General features: G+C 39.9%; 1 protein-coding gene across 1 annotated transcript in view; it reads left to right on the top strand.

Moving 5' to 3' along the window:
- Positions 1–10,543: 10,543 nt before the first annotated feature.
- Positions 10,544–14,172, top strand: part of WDR43 (WD repeat domain 43) — a 46,203-nt gene continuing 42,574 nt past the window's right edge. Inside the window, exon 1 of the mRNA XM_069494151.1 lies at positions 10,544–10,800. Coding sequence (XP_069350252.1) covers positions 10,576–10,800 — 225 coding nt within the window. The 5' untranslated portion in view covers positions 10,544–10,575. The remainder of the gene's footprint in view (positions 10,801–14,172) is intronic.

Genomic DNA, 14,172 nt, shown 5'->3' with positions numbered 1-14,172 from the left:
TAGGACGATCCAGAACCAGTTTGCTAGTACATTGAGAACATCATTTTAGAATTTCAAGAACTGATCAGTTCTCCTTGCAATTCCTCTCCTGGAGAGGATGCTAGATCCTCTTTCCTCCTCCTCAGGGTTCTTCTTCTGGCAAATGGGCTGATTCCTCCCCTCCATCCCTACCACCCCTACCACTGGTCAGGGGCCAGCCCCTGTCTGGGCCTCAGAGACCCTCCACACTGAACCTCTCCTTTCCACCCTCCCTCTATTTCTCAGGTGCACCAGCTCACCCTGCAGAACTCAAGTCCTCTGGTTTATAAAGTTAATTTTGAGGCCGGGTGTGGTGGCTCACACATGTAATGCTAGCACTCTGGGAGGCCGAGGCAGGAGTATCCGCTCAAGGTCAGGAGTTTGAGATCAGCCTGGGCAAGAGTGAGACCCCTGTCTCTACTAAAAATAGAAGGAAATTATCTGGACAACTAAAAATATATATAGAAAAAAAAGTAGCCAGGCATGATAGCGCATGCCTGTAGTCCCAGCTACTCGGGAGGCTGAGACAGAAGGATTGCTTGAGCCCAGGAGTTTGGGGTTACTGTGAGTCAGGCTGATGCCATGGCACTCTAGCCCAGGCAACAGAGACTCTGTCTCAAAAAAAATAAAAATAAAAAACTAAAGTTAATTTTGAGACATTTAAGCTTTATGTTTATGTTCTCTGTCTTTGTTCACCAGACTTACAATGAATGCACATAACATAACCAAAGTCCTGTAAACTTTAAGTCTTAAAACCCTGGGGAGATCCGTCCATCTAGTCATTCATCATTCATTCGTTCATTCATTTTGCGTACTTGGCTCCTAATCATGAATATCTTACTTCAAGAGGACTTATCCGAACACCCAGGATAAATATCATTCTAATCTTTCTTCTATGTATTGCTGGTTTTTATTTGTTTAGTTTTTGCAAAATTGTAGTCATATCCTTTTTCTCATTCTTTACTCTTCTCTCATTTTCACTGCTTGTATTGTAGACAATGAATAAGCATAAATAGCAATAAAGGCTTAGTGTCACACCTTAGCAAATGTCCATGTCCAAGTGTCACCATTGTGAGCTTTCCTACTATAAGAAATCTTGCCTAATTAAGTGACTCTTGTTTCTGCTCTGTAAAGTCAAACAATTTGGTAAGGTTGTTTATTAGTTAGAATACAGTTTGGCTGTAAGTGAAGGTAGGTCATTCTGGGCTAAGATGGCACTCTGAAGTGTCAGGTACCCCTGGGTATGGTCACCATTCCAAGGTTTACCTCATAGTTCAGTATAGCTGCTCAAGCTCTAGCCATCACATCTCAATCCCAGTTAGTGAGAAGGGGGAAGAGGGGAAAAAGTCATACTCTTTTTCTTTAAAAACACTTCTCTAAGCACATATCACTTCTGTTTACCGTTGATTGACCAAAACTTAATCACATGGCTACATCCAGCTGCAAAGGAAGCTGAGAAATTTTGTCTTTATTACAGTTGGACATAAGCCAGCTAAAAATCTAAAGTTCTATTACTATTGAAGAAGTGAGGAATGAATTTAGGAGCAACTAGCATTTTTCTCTCACAGTTGCATGCTAGCTAGTTTAGGCAATCCCATTTAATAAATGTGTTGTATTCCTAAAACATAATTGTGAATAGGATATTTGCAATCTGGTGTAAATAGAGGTTATGTTCTCAGGTCTGTTCAAAATCCTATTTAGCTGGGCATGGTGGCTCACACCTATAATCTTAGCGCTTTGGGAGGCCAGGAGTTAGAAACCAGCCTGGGCAACATAGGGAGACCTCTGTCTCTAAAAAAACCAAAGAAAATTTAAAAATCAGCCAGGTAGGGTGTGCTCCTGTGGTCTTAGCTACTCAGGAGGCTGAGATGGGAGGATCACTTGAGCCCAGGAATTTGAGGCTGCAGTGAGTGATCGTGCCACAGCCTGGCTGACAGAATGAAACCTTGTCTCTTTAAAAAAAAAAAAAAAAAAAGCCTATTTAGAGATAAAGTAGCTGAAGCAGTTCATTTTTGAAAATTATTAATGAGACACTTGAATCTTTTAAACAAAAAATTAAATGTAAAATCAATTTATTTGCTTTTTTCTTACTTTCTTGTTTTGCTATAGGAGTCTTGCCTTCTTGCCCAAACCAGAGTGCAGTTGTGCAATCATCGTAGCTCATTGCAACCTCCAGTTCCTGGGCTCAAATGATCTTTCTGTCTCTGCCCCCCAAATAGCTGGAACTACAGACCATGCCACCACACTGGCTAAATTTTTGAAATTTTTGTAGAGCTGGAGTCTCACTATGTTGCTCAGGCTGGTCTGGAACTCCTGGCCTCAAGCAATCCTCCTGCCTTGGTCTCCCAAAGCACTGGATTATAGGTATGAACCACTGTGCCAGATCTAAAATCCATATTTTCATATTTTTATTTATTTAAAGAGATGAGATCTCACTCTTGCTCAAGCTGGTCTCAAACTCCTGAGCTCAAGCAATCTTCCTGCCTTGGCCTCCCAGAGTGCTCGGATTACAGGCGTGAGCCACCACGCCTGGACAAAAATCCATATTTTCAACTGTCTACTAGACACATCACCTGTTGACCTGCTGGTACTTCAAACTCAGCATGGCCCAAATTGAACTAATTCATCATTCCACCTTTCCTCCACTCTTCCATCTTCTTACAGTCCCTGTATTAATTAAAATCACATAATTTTCTATCATTTCTAGGCTAGCAAGTTCCAAGTCATCTGCAATTATTTTCTTTGCAGCTCTCTTCCAACACAGATGGATGGGCACACATGCATACCCTCTGATTAGTGGCCAAGTCCTGTGGAGTTCCATTAGCCACCACTTTAGGCACAGTCATCTTTCTCATGGGCTACTTCAGTAGTCACCAAATTTGACTACCTTTGTCTGAAGCCTCTTTACTCCTATCCTACATTCTTTCATTCAGTTATTTGATAAACATGAGCTGAGTATCTACTGTGTGCCACACCTCATGCTTAGTTGGGGATACAGAGATTGGAGAGGAGGATGGGGAGTATATATTGCCCTCCAAGAACTCACAGTCCCTTAGGGAAGATACAATGGTATACCAGGGTCAGAGTGGTGGGAGCTCTCTGTCCAGTATTCAGGCAATAAAGAGGTGCACTGTCTGTGAAGAATTCAAAACAATACTATAACTAAGTCAGTCTGCTTCTTATTATCACCATGTGCCACAAATTCTAAACAATGTCAGTGGTAAAATATTTCTTTTCCCCCAAATCTTTTAGTATTGGTTTAAGGCTAAACAATTGCTATGCTTACTATAGAGTTTGTTTGTTTGTTTGTTTTGAGACAAGGTCTTGCTCTGTTGTCCAGGCTGCAGTGCAGTGGTGTCACCATAGCTCATTGCAACCTCAAACTCCTCAGTTCAAGCGATCCTCCTGCCTCAGCATCCCAGGTAGTTGGGACTACAGGCATATGCTACCATGCCCAGCTAATTAAAAAAAAATTTTTTTTTTGTAGAGATGAGGGTCTTGATATCGCCCAGGCTGGTCTCGAACTTTTGGCCTCAACAATCCTCCTGCCTCGGCCTCCAAAATGCTAGGATTACAGTCATGAGCCAAAGCACCTGGCTGAGTTTTAAGTATGTAGGTATGATAGAAATCATCCGATTAGCACATTTTTATTACTTATCCTTTGATAAACAATGTGCTCTATAAAAAAGTTAATTCCAAGGACTCTTAATTATGTAGTTGGCCCGACACCAGTGGACGTAGTTCCAAGAGTTCTTTTTAAGTTCTTAAAGTTTCAGAATCATTTAAACTTGCTATGGGCACAATTTATGTCTCCAACCCCAGCTGTACTATATATTTCTGTGTTACAGCAGGAGATTTGGAATCAACAAGAATAGCACATCAATTATAAAGATGAAGAAGCAGACTTGAGGTACTTCCATCCTGTAATTCTTCGACTTCTTGGGATTTTTATTTGTGTTTAAAATATTTTAACTACAGAGACATCTGAAAGCTACCTACCTAACAAAAAACAAAAACAAAAACCCAAACAAACAAACAAGAAAAACACAAAGGCATGGACAGTATTACAATTACTGAAATTTATTGTGAAACAGGAATTTTACAAATCTCTGCCAAGCTTTAAGACTTTTCTAAGTATTTGTATGTACTTTTTTTTATGTAAAAGAAACTATTCAAACTTAAAATGAATACAAAGTGTTGTCTAGCCACTGTGAACAAATGCAAATTAACAAATGCAGCAGCACTGATTATTGAACAGGAATATCTGAAGAAGATCAATTTTGCCCAGAAGTCATTGATAAATCTCCAGAAGTTAAAGGCTTTCAAACAAAACTAATGGTATTATTCATTACTGCAACAAATCAATATGTAGGTATAAGCTTCCTCTCCTTTAAAAAAATGTTTTAACATAATTAAAAGTATTAATCCATAACTTTTTCCTTTTTTATACTGCTAAAGTGCTTATTATATTATATATTTATTTATCTTTTTTAACTAGCAGGATTATTTATGTGTAGTTCAATAAAAGAAAATTTATCAATGTGTTTATTTCATTGCCTTTATTATTACTCATTTCATTTCATGATTATTACTAGAAATTTTTTTCTTTTTTACAGAGAAGGAGGTTGACTTTTTTTTTAGTGGTCCATTTGGGTGTTAGGTATGCTAGGTATGCCACTGGGATTTTAATGCAGTGTGGTAAATGAAATGACAGAAATCATCATAAGCAGAAACAGAGATTGCCTAAGGGGAGGATTTTGAGGTTGGATACCAAAAAAGACTTTTTTGTAACTTTTATGTTGATACAGTTTCAAAAGGTATACAAGGGTCTTCCATATCTGTTTTCCAGACTCATCTACTGTTTACGTTTTAACCTCTTTGCTTTTTCATTCTTCTTTCTTCCTCTCTTTCTCCTTCTTCCTCTCCCCATCTCTCTCCCTGTGTACCACACACACATACACTTTTTTTTTCCTGAACCATTTGAGAGTAGGTTGGAGACATTGTGTCACTTTACCCCTTAATACTGCAGCAGGTATATCCTAAAAACAAGGATGTTTTTCCAACTACCCACAGTGCAGATAAATCACGTTAAGGATGTTATTATAATACATTACTTAATCTACAGACTACATTCAAATTTTGTCACTTGGCCCAAAATATCCTGTATAGTTTTTTCCAGTCCAGGATCCAGTCCAGGATCACACATTCAGTTAGTTGTCATGTCTCTTTAGCCTTCTTTAATCTAGGACAAACAGCCCCTCAGCCTTTATTTCTTGACCTTGACATTTCTTAAGTATACAGGCAAGTTATTTCATAGAATTCCTCTCACTTTGGGTTGATGTTTCCTCCTGATTAGATTTGGTTTATGCATTTTTGGCAGAAATACCACTGAATTGAACTTTTCCTTCTTAGTGCATCATGTCAAGAGTCACACGGTGCTGGTTTGCCCCTATGTCGATGATGTGAGATTTGATCACTTAGTTAAGTCTGAGTAATTCTAGTATCTCCACTGTAAGGTTACTATTTGAATCTTTGTAATTAATAAGTAATTTATGGGAAAATATATTGAGATTCGTTTTGCATTCACTGATGATTTTTTTAAAAACTTTAGAATCCTAGCGACAATCAAATGATGAATTTTTTACTTGATAATTTTTTTCATATTTATTAATTGGCACTCTACTATTAAAAAAGATCTTAGGAAAGGCTCTCTTTTTTGTTTCTTTTTTTTTTTTTTTTAAATTTTATTGGTGCCCTGACTCAGATTTGAACCGAGGTTGCTGCAGACACAACAGGCTGTCCTTTTTTTTTTTTAAACTTCATTGGGATTAATTTACATAATCTTAAATTTTAACCATCGTAAATTAAATTTTAGTGTAATTTAGAATTGTTTATAAAACAGCAACTCAAAGCACTAAGCAAATGAAAAAAAAATCAAATGATAGAATTGTTTAGTAAGTGAACAATCCAATGATTTTTAGTAATTTTACAGAGTTGTGCAACCACTGCCACAATCCAATTTTAGAACATTTCTATCATCCTAAAAAGTTCCCTTGTGCCCAGTTGCAGTTATTCTGTTTCTACCCTTAGCCCCAGGCAACCACTGACCTGTTTTCTATCTTTATAAATATGGTCTTTTTGGATATTTCATATAAATAGAATTATACAGTTTTTAGTCTTTGTCTTGGGTAGACCTAGGAGTACAATTGCTGGGTTGTATGGGAAGTTCATGTTTAATTTAAGAAACCACCAAAGTGTTTCCCAAAGAGGCTGTACCTTTTCATATTTCCCCAAGCAATGGATATGGGTTCCAGTTTCTTTACATCCTCACCAACACCTGTTGTCTATCTTTTTTATCATAGCCATGTTAGTGGGTATGAAATTGTATCTCATTATTGTTTTAATTTGCATTTCCTTAAAGGTTAATGATGTTGAGCATCTTTTCATATGCTTATTAATCATTCATGTATCTTCTTTGGTGAAGAGTCTGTTCAAGTCTTTTGCTGATTTTTGAATTGGTTGTTTATCTTATTTATTAATATATATCTTTGCATGTGGATATCAATTGGCTCAGGACTGTAAGACTATTCATTGCCCATTGAATTGTCTTGTTGTATTGGCACGTTACCTAAATAAATTGACTTTAAAGGTAATAGTTTATTTCTGAACTCTTGAGTTTGTGCCATTGCTTTATGTGCTCATACTGATACCATTACAACACTGTCTTGATTGCTGTAGCTTTATAGTTAGTTGTGAAATTCAGTGATGTGAATGCACCAATGTTGCTCTTTTAAAAAATTGTTTTTAGTAGCTGGCTACTGAAAAAATGAAAAGAAATAAGTTATTTTTTTTAAAATTAAAAAAATTAAAAAAAATTGTTTTCACTATTTTAGGTCCTATGCATTTCTTTGTAAATAGATTAAGATTAGGCTGTTGATTTTGCAAAAAGTCCTGCTTATATTTTCATAGGGATTGCATTGAATTTATAGTTTAATTTGGGGAGAATTGCTATCTTGACAATATTGAGTTTAACAATTCATGAACATGAAATATCTTTCCAGTCATTTAAGTCTCCTTTAATTTCTCCCACCAATGCTTTGCACATTTCAAAGTATACATCTTGTACTTGTTTTATAAAAAAAAAAATTTTTTTTTTTGAGTTAGGGTCTCACTCTCTCACCCAGCCTGGATTACAGTGGCCCAATCATAGTTCACTGTAACCTCCAACTCCTGGGCTCAAGCAATCCTCCCACCTCAGCCTCCCAAGTAACTGGGACTACAGGTGTATGCAACTACACCTGGTTAATTTTTAAATTTTTTGTAGAGTCCAGGTCTTGCCACATTGCCCAGCCTGGTCTTGTAGTCCCGGCTTCAAGCAATCCTCCAACCTCAGCCTTCCAAAGTGCTGGAATTACAGGTGTGAGCCACCATGCCTAGCCCTTCTTTTATTAAATTTATTCACAAGTATTTTATTATTTCTGGTGCTATTGCAAATGGATTTTTAAAAATATAATTTTCAGATTGTACATTAATAGTATATAGACATACAACTGCTTTTTTTGAATGTTGATCTTGTATCCTCATTACACTTGTTTAGTAGTTTTTTATTTTGTTGTGGATTCCTTGAGGTTTTCTATATGTCATCTGTGAATAAAGACACTTTTACTCCTTCCTCTCCAATCTGGGTGCTATTATTATTAATAGTAGTAGTATTTACTTTAGTGCACCAGCTAGATCCTCCAATAAAGTGTTGACTAGAAGTGGTGAGAGTTGACATTCTTTTTCTTTTCTTTTCTTTTTTTGAGACAGAATCTTGCTCTGTCACCCTGGCTAGAGTGCAGTGGCATTATTGTAGCTCACTGCAACCTCAAACTCCTGGGCTCAAGTGATCCTCCTGCCTCAGCCTCCCGGGTAGCTGGGACTAAAGATGTATGCCACTGTGCCCAGCTAAGTTTTCTATTTTTTGTAGACACGGGATCTCGCTTTTGCTCAGGCTGGTCTCAAACTTCTGACCTCAAGCAATCCTCCCACCTCATCCTTTCAGAGTGCTAGGATTACAGGTGTGAGCCACTGTGTCTGGCCAAGAGTGGACATTCTTGCCTTCTTCCAAATCTTAGGAGAAAAGCATTCAGTCTTTCATTATTAAGTATGATGTAAACTGTGGGCTTTTGTAGATTCCGTTTGTCAGGTTGAGGATATTCTTTTCTATTCCTAGTTTGCTAACAGTTTGTTTTCTTTTGTAAATCATGAATGTATGTTGGATAATAATTTATTAGATCATTTTTCTGCATTTTTTAAGATTATGGCATGGTTTTTATCCTTTATCCTAGTAAGATGACATATTTACATTTATTCATTTTGGGTGTTAAACTGACCTTGAATTCCTTGAATAAATCCCATTTGGTCATAGTATTTAACCTTCTTTTAATATATTGCTGGACTTGGTTTGCTAATATTTTGTTAAGGGTTAGAGAGGTATTTTAAATTAAAGCTGGTGTTACCTGAGCGGACTCTTTAGGATTGATAGGAATTAGTTAAATTAATTATTAGTTGAGTCCAGGTGTGGTGCCTCCTGTCTGTAATCCTAACAGACTTTGGGAGGCTGAGGCAGGAAGGTCGCTTGAGGCCAGGAGTTCAAGATCAGCCTGAGCAACAAAGCGCAGACCCTGCCTCTACAAAAAATAGAAAAATTAGCTGGGCATGGTGACTTAAGCCTGTAGTCCCAGCTACTTCAGGCAGGGGTAGAAAAGATCTCCTGAGCCCAGGAGTTTGAGGTTGCAGTGAGCTATGATGACGCCACTGCACTCTAGCCCAAGGAACAGAGTGAGACCCTGTCTCAAAAAAAAAAAAAAAAATGTTAGCTCATAAATTGGACAAAGGGCTAGAATTGGGGGCAGAGTGAAGATTGGAAGAGGTGGAATTAATTATAGATATGAGTGAAAGAGCAGATCCCAGAGTAAGTGTGGTAAGGGCAGGAAACCACAAGCAGGTCAGGTTGTGGAGCATGATATTTGAGGCAATCCATGGTGAGTGATAATGCTGGGGAGGTTGACAGAAACGAGATGACAGATTATCTTGTAATCCACATATATTAAGCAGTGTAGATTTTCTTCTGTGTGTACCAGCAAGGTTGTAAAGGGTTTTAAGTAGACAGGTAGCATAGTCAGACATATGATCTGCAAAGATCACCCTAAGGGACCAGCCTGGAGGAAGGCAGTCCAGTTAAAAGCAGTAGTGGCAGTTCAAGTGAGACATATGAAGGTTTAAACAAGAAAAGAGAATTGGATCTAGATAAGGAAATTGAATGGGGAGTTATGTAAGAGAGAAAATAGCATCTGACGATGGATTTGATGTGTGTATGTGTTTGGGTGGAAGTGAGATGTGGGATTGGGCAATAAACAGAGCTGACTCCTGACTGGTGGTATCACCGAGTCAAAAAATACAAAAGAATAAGCAGAATTAGGTTCAGCTGCACAACCTAAAATATAGCAGTTTAAGAAGAATGTTCACTTTCTTTCATATAAAAGAAGCCCAAAGGAGTTGGTCCAGGGCAAGTTGGTGCAAGGCTTTAGGCTTTCTAGATTCTTCTATCTTCTTCCTCTACCATTCTCAGTGTGTTATTTTCCCCTTAAATCCAATATGAGTGGTCTAGTCCTGGCCATCACATTTGAGTTCCAGGATTAAGAAGGAAAAAGCAGTGAAGAATAACATACCCTCCACTTTAAGGATATTATTCTATAAGCCCATCTCATATGGCTTCACCTTATTGCAAATAAGACTGGAAAATGTAGTCTTCCACATTGGCTTATTTCTATTACCTTAGAATAAAATCCAAATACTTTACTATGGTTTACAAGATTCTAGATAATTTGGCTCCTGAACTCAGCTACCACCTTTTCTTTTTTCTTTTTTTGAGGCAGGGTGTCACTCTGTTGCCCGGGCTAGAGTGCCGTGGCGTCATCCTAGCTCACTGCAACCTCCAACTCCTGGGCTCAAGCATCCTCCTGCCTCAGCCTTCCTAGTAGCTAGGACTACAGATACGCTCCTAAAAAGCGTCTATTTGATGTAGCAACATGAGACCAATCTCTATGAAATAGGAGGGAATAGCCTCTCCCATCATTACTTTTACACTATTATGATTGAATAAATTGTTACTATGTACGTACATGATTACAGTCTGGAAGTGAACAGGGGAAAATGGAAACAGTTGTTACAATCATGCAGTTCTAAGTGAATATTTCTTTTAAATATTTTGTTCAAACATGTCATTTTTAAAAAAAGTATTTTTCTTTTTTTTTTTTTTAAAGCAACGGGCCTTGATCGCGAGTCTACAGTCACGTTCCCTCACATGCCCACTCCCGCCCCAGATAATTAGCCAGAGGTCCCATCCGGCCACCGTCCACAGGCTGGGCCCGCCCAAAGCTCGCCTGCGTCTCGAAGAGCCACTCCCCCAGCTCCCTGCGTTCCCTCCGCCCCACTTCCTTCCTCCAGGCCCCGCCCCGCGCCGGTGCGCCTGCGCACAGACGAACACGTGGCTGCCGCGGAGCCAGAGCAGCAATGGCGGCGGGCGGTGGCTGTAGCGGCGACCCTCTGGCCCCGGCGGGGGTTCCCTGCGCCTTCTCCCCGCACAGCCAGACCTACTTCGCTTTGGCTTCTACCGACGGTCACCTGCGAGTTTGGGAGACAGCCAACAACCGGCTGCACCAGGAGTACGTGCCTTCCGCGCACCTCAGCGGTACCTGCACCTGTCTGGCCTGGGCGCCAGCGCGGCTGCAGGCCAAGGTAAAGCTAGCGGGACGGCGCGGGGCGGGCGACCGCCTGGGCTCGGCCTTGGAGCCCCTTCAGCTGCGTGGTGCTTGGCCGGGCCTCGCGCGTGGCCCGCGGCGGCCGGGGGTGAGGAGGCACGGAGCGTGGCGTCGGCGCGCGCTGGGCCCACGCCGCCAGCCCCGGATGCGGCCTGTCTTGGGGGCGGTGAGAGAGGGCGCGACTCGGTCTGGCCGGCCGTGGATCCGAGCCCTACTGGGGGGCTCCATGTGGTCTGCGCCCCACTGTCGCCAGGCCGCCATGTTCGCGGAGGCCCCTGGTCCCCCAGGGGCGGCTTCCTTCTACCAGGCCTCTCTCATCAGTATGCGTTTATTGGGGCCCCGGCTTTTGACAGAGCCCAGTTTTGGGACTGTACTGTTCTCCGGCCCGGACCCAGCTCATTGGCTTTTCCCTGGACAGTTGGACTGAACAAGTCTGTACTTGCTTCCGGACACTGCCCCCCCCCCCTTGGGTGCCGGCTTACCACGTGTTCCCTTCCACGTCCAGGTCGTGGGACTTTCACTCTTGAAACTTTAAACTTTCCCAGGCTCCTTGCATTCTCAGCATTTTGAATCTTCTTACTTACTGCTTCTTACTTCTTATTGCTTGCCCCCCCCCCCCCCCCGGATTTCAAACCTCTCAACCCCCAAGTCTGAAGCCTGCATTAGGATATGGAGGTAAAGTGAAGAAGTACCTTAACTTAATACGGTATGAGTGTCCAGGTGAATTGTCCCTTAGATTGGAAACTGCTGAGTTAGGGAAAGCTTTTTCACTGTTGGGGCCCTGTGTCAAGTAAATGTCATTCACTGTTGAGACACTCGACTCGATCTCTCTAACTCATCACGCACGTGGTAACTGTAGTTACAAAGTAGCCAAACCAATTTACTCCACTGCGATTTGGAATCGTCAGGTATACTGACGTGTGTGGCCTTGAGCTGTAACTATGTGCAAAACTGCAAAACCTCGTATTTAGGATAGATCTGGCTACCTGGGTAACCTTCTGCTAAATTTTTGTGTTAGAAAAAGGAATACATCTAACTTGCTATGTATACTCTGGATTCGTATGTTTAGATATTTTTCAGATTTTAAGATACATTTTCATAGTTTCTCCTGTCCATTAATAAAAGGAACCTATCTAGGCTTATAAGTCAGTCACAGAACTTGGACTTGTAAAAAAAATCAGAGCTGTCGTTATTAAAATTACAGCACTCTCCATATTTTTCATTTTCAAAGTTGTTTTCTATGTATGTATTTAACAGTCCTGTAAAGTAGTAATAATGTTAATGCTGAGAGAAATACAGAGGAGTGGTTCGGTAGGTGCATGGACCCAAGCTATACTGCCTAGGTTTGAATCCAGGCTCTGCTTCATAGTAGTAATTGTGCCTTTAGTTTCTCATTTACAAAATGGGGATGATATACCTCCTTCATAGAGTGGTTGTGAAGATTAATACATTTAATAATGCAGAAAGCACTTAGAATAGTTCTATGTGTGTAAGCGTTAAGTAGTGGTATTAATATCTTAAATTCGTATGGTTAGTCCTGCAAGATTGATAAGGAAGGAAATTTGCACCTTGTTTGAGAAGAAGCAGAAACTCTGGTAAACTAAGCAACTTGTATAAAGTAAAAAAATGGAACCAGGATGGAACTTGGGTCTTTAGAGCTCAGTAGCTCAGTTCTTGCTTATCTACAAGTAGTTAATATTAGCTTGACAAAAACTTGTCACCCACTGTGCTTTTCTGTTGACTTTCAGTCACATTGTCCAAGAATGAAACTTTTTTCTAGTCTCAAAAGTCATAGTTTTGGATTATATACAACACTGTGATACACTAGAAAAATAACTGGATTAGGTTTCATAATCAGGACTCACCTCAAACTTGTTTTTGTCATATTGAGCAAGTTGCTTTAATTTTGGGGGCCTCATTGATGAGTGAGAGTTGGGCTACATTAAAAGTTTTACAGGTTTCAATATCCTTTTTACCTGTACTCTACTTAGCTGTGAAATCATTGCACTTTAAAAAACTGATTGAGAATCATAGCTAAGAAAGGTAAATGACTCGACTAAAGCCTTAATAACCAGTAAAGGAGCGTGGCCACTAGAGTCAAGGTACCCTGATTCCTGATCCAGCACCCCTACATCGTTTCCCTTAAACTTCTTTTTTTTTTTTTTTTGATATGCTTCTTGGATTGAAACCCTCAATCTTAAATCACAGAACTGAAACGTGGGAGAAATGTAGAGGCATCCAGTCTCCCATCTTGGGGATGTGTCCTGGAGTATCGATTTTACTTGAAAATTAGGAAGAGAGATAGTTTTCTTGTGGTGTGGAATTTAAAAGTCACATGATTTTTAAAGGTAAAAAATACAGAAGCATTTGTAGCAACTGCTTTAACTTCTGTCCCTGTGTTATGTTCCTTGCACTTAAATTTTATGATGGTCTCATCATATTAAACCCTTCCTTTTTTATATTTTTGAGGCTTAGAGTATGAGGCATGGAAAGGATGTTATTCTGAAGCCCCTGTTCCAAGCATTTTGTCAGGGTCCTGGCATGTGACATATAGTACATTCAAACGTGAAGTAGAGATAATACCACCCACCTTTCCGGGTCCTCAGAGGATTCAATGAGGCAATGTATATGACTGGTATAGAATAGGCTGGCATGTAGTAAGTGCTCAATAAATGTCAGCAGTTATTATTGAATGAATCAGTGAGTATTCTCTCTGGACTCATTAATGCTGCATTCCCTGGTGTAAATCAGTTTGTAAGAATATCCTGTATTTAGTTTAATAACTGGCAGTTTGCCACTCAAGGACAAAGTGTGGTGATGATAACACTTACAAATGGAGAAAGATTAGTTAATGCTGGGTTTCTTGGTTAATGGGTTAAGGTAGTGATTCATACGTGTTTAGAAAAATTAAATTGCGGCTTTTTGTTGCTCACAGAATGATTACAATACTTTGCATTTACACCACAATAGTTTTCAGAGAGTTTTTGTACATGTCATATAGCTGAGCATTTGGTCGATGAAGACTGGGGGAAGGAGACCTCTAATTGTGACAAGAAAATATTCTAGGAAAGTACAGAAAGACAGATTGGACTCTAGATGGATGCTATTTTTAGAGTTCCTCAGATTTATATGTGTAAACTGAGGCTGAAATATTAAATTTTCTACCCAAGCCACATAGTAAGTAAGTGGCTGAGCTACTTAGGAACTGACCCTGCTGTTGGATCGCCCTGTTACATCTCTCTAACTTGTCTGCTTTTCTCCTTCCCTAACTGCTGTCAAACCCTGGAGACCTTGTCTGCTATTGGCTATCACAGTAAATGTGTTTATGCTGCTTTGCTGTCACTGCAAT

Source organism: Eulemur rufifrons, chromosome 19, assembly GCF_041146395.1.
Source record: "Eulemur rufifrons isolate Redbay chromosome 19, OSU_ERuf_1, whole genome shotgun sequence".
Classification (NCBI taxonomy): Eukaryota; Metazoa; Chordata; class Mammalia; order Primates; family Lemuridae; genus Eulemur; species Eulemur rufifrons.
The sequence above is the reverse complement of the archived record's forward strand: the minus strand, read 5'-3'. Positions and strand labels throughout refer to the sequence as shown.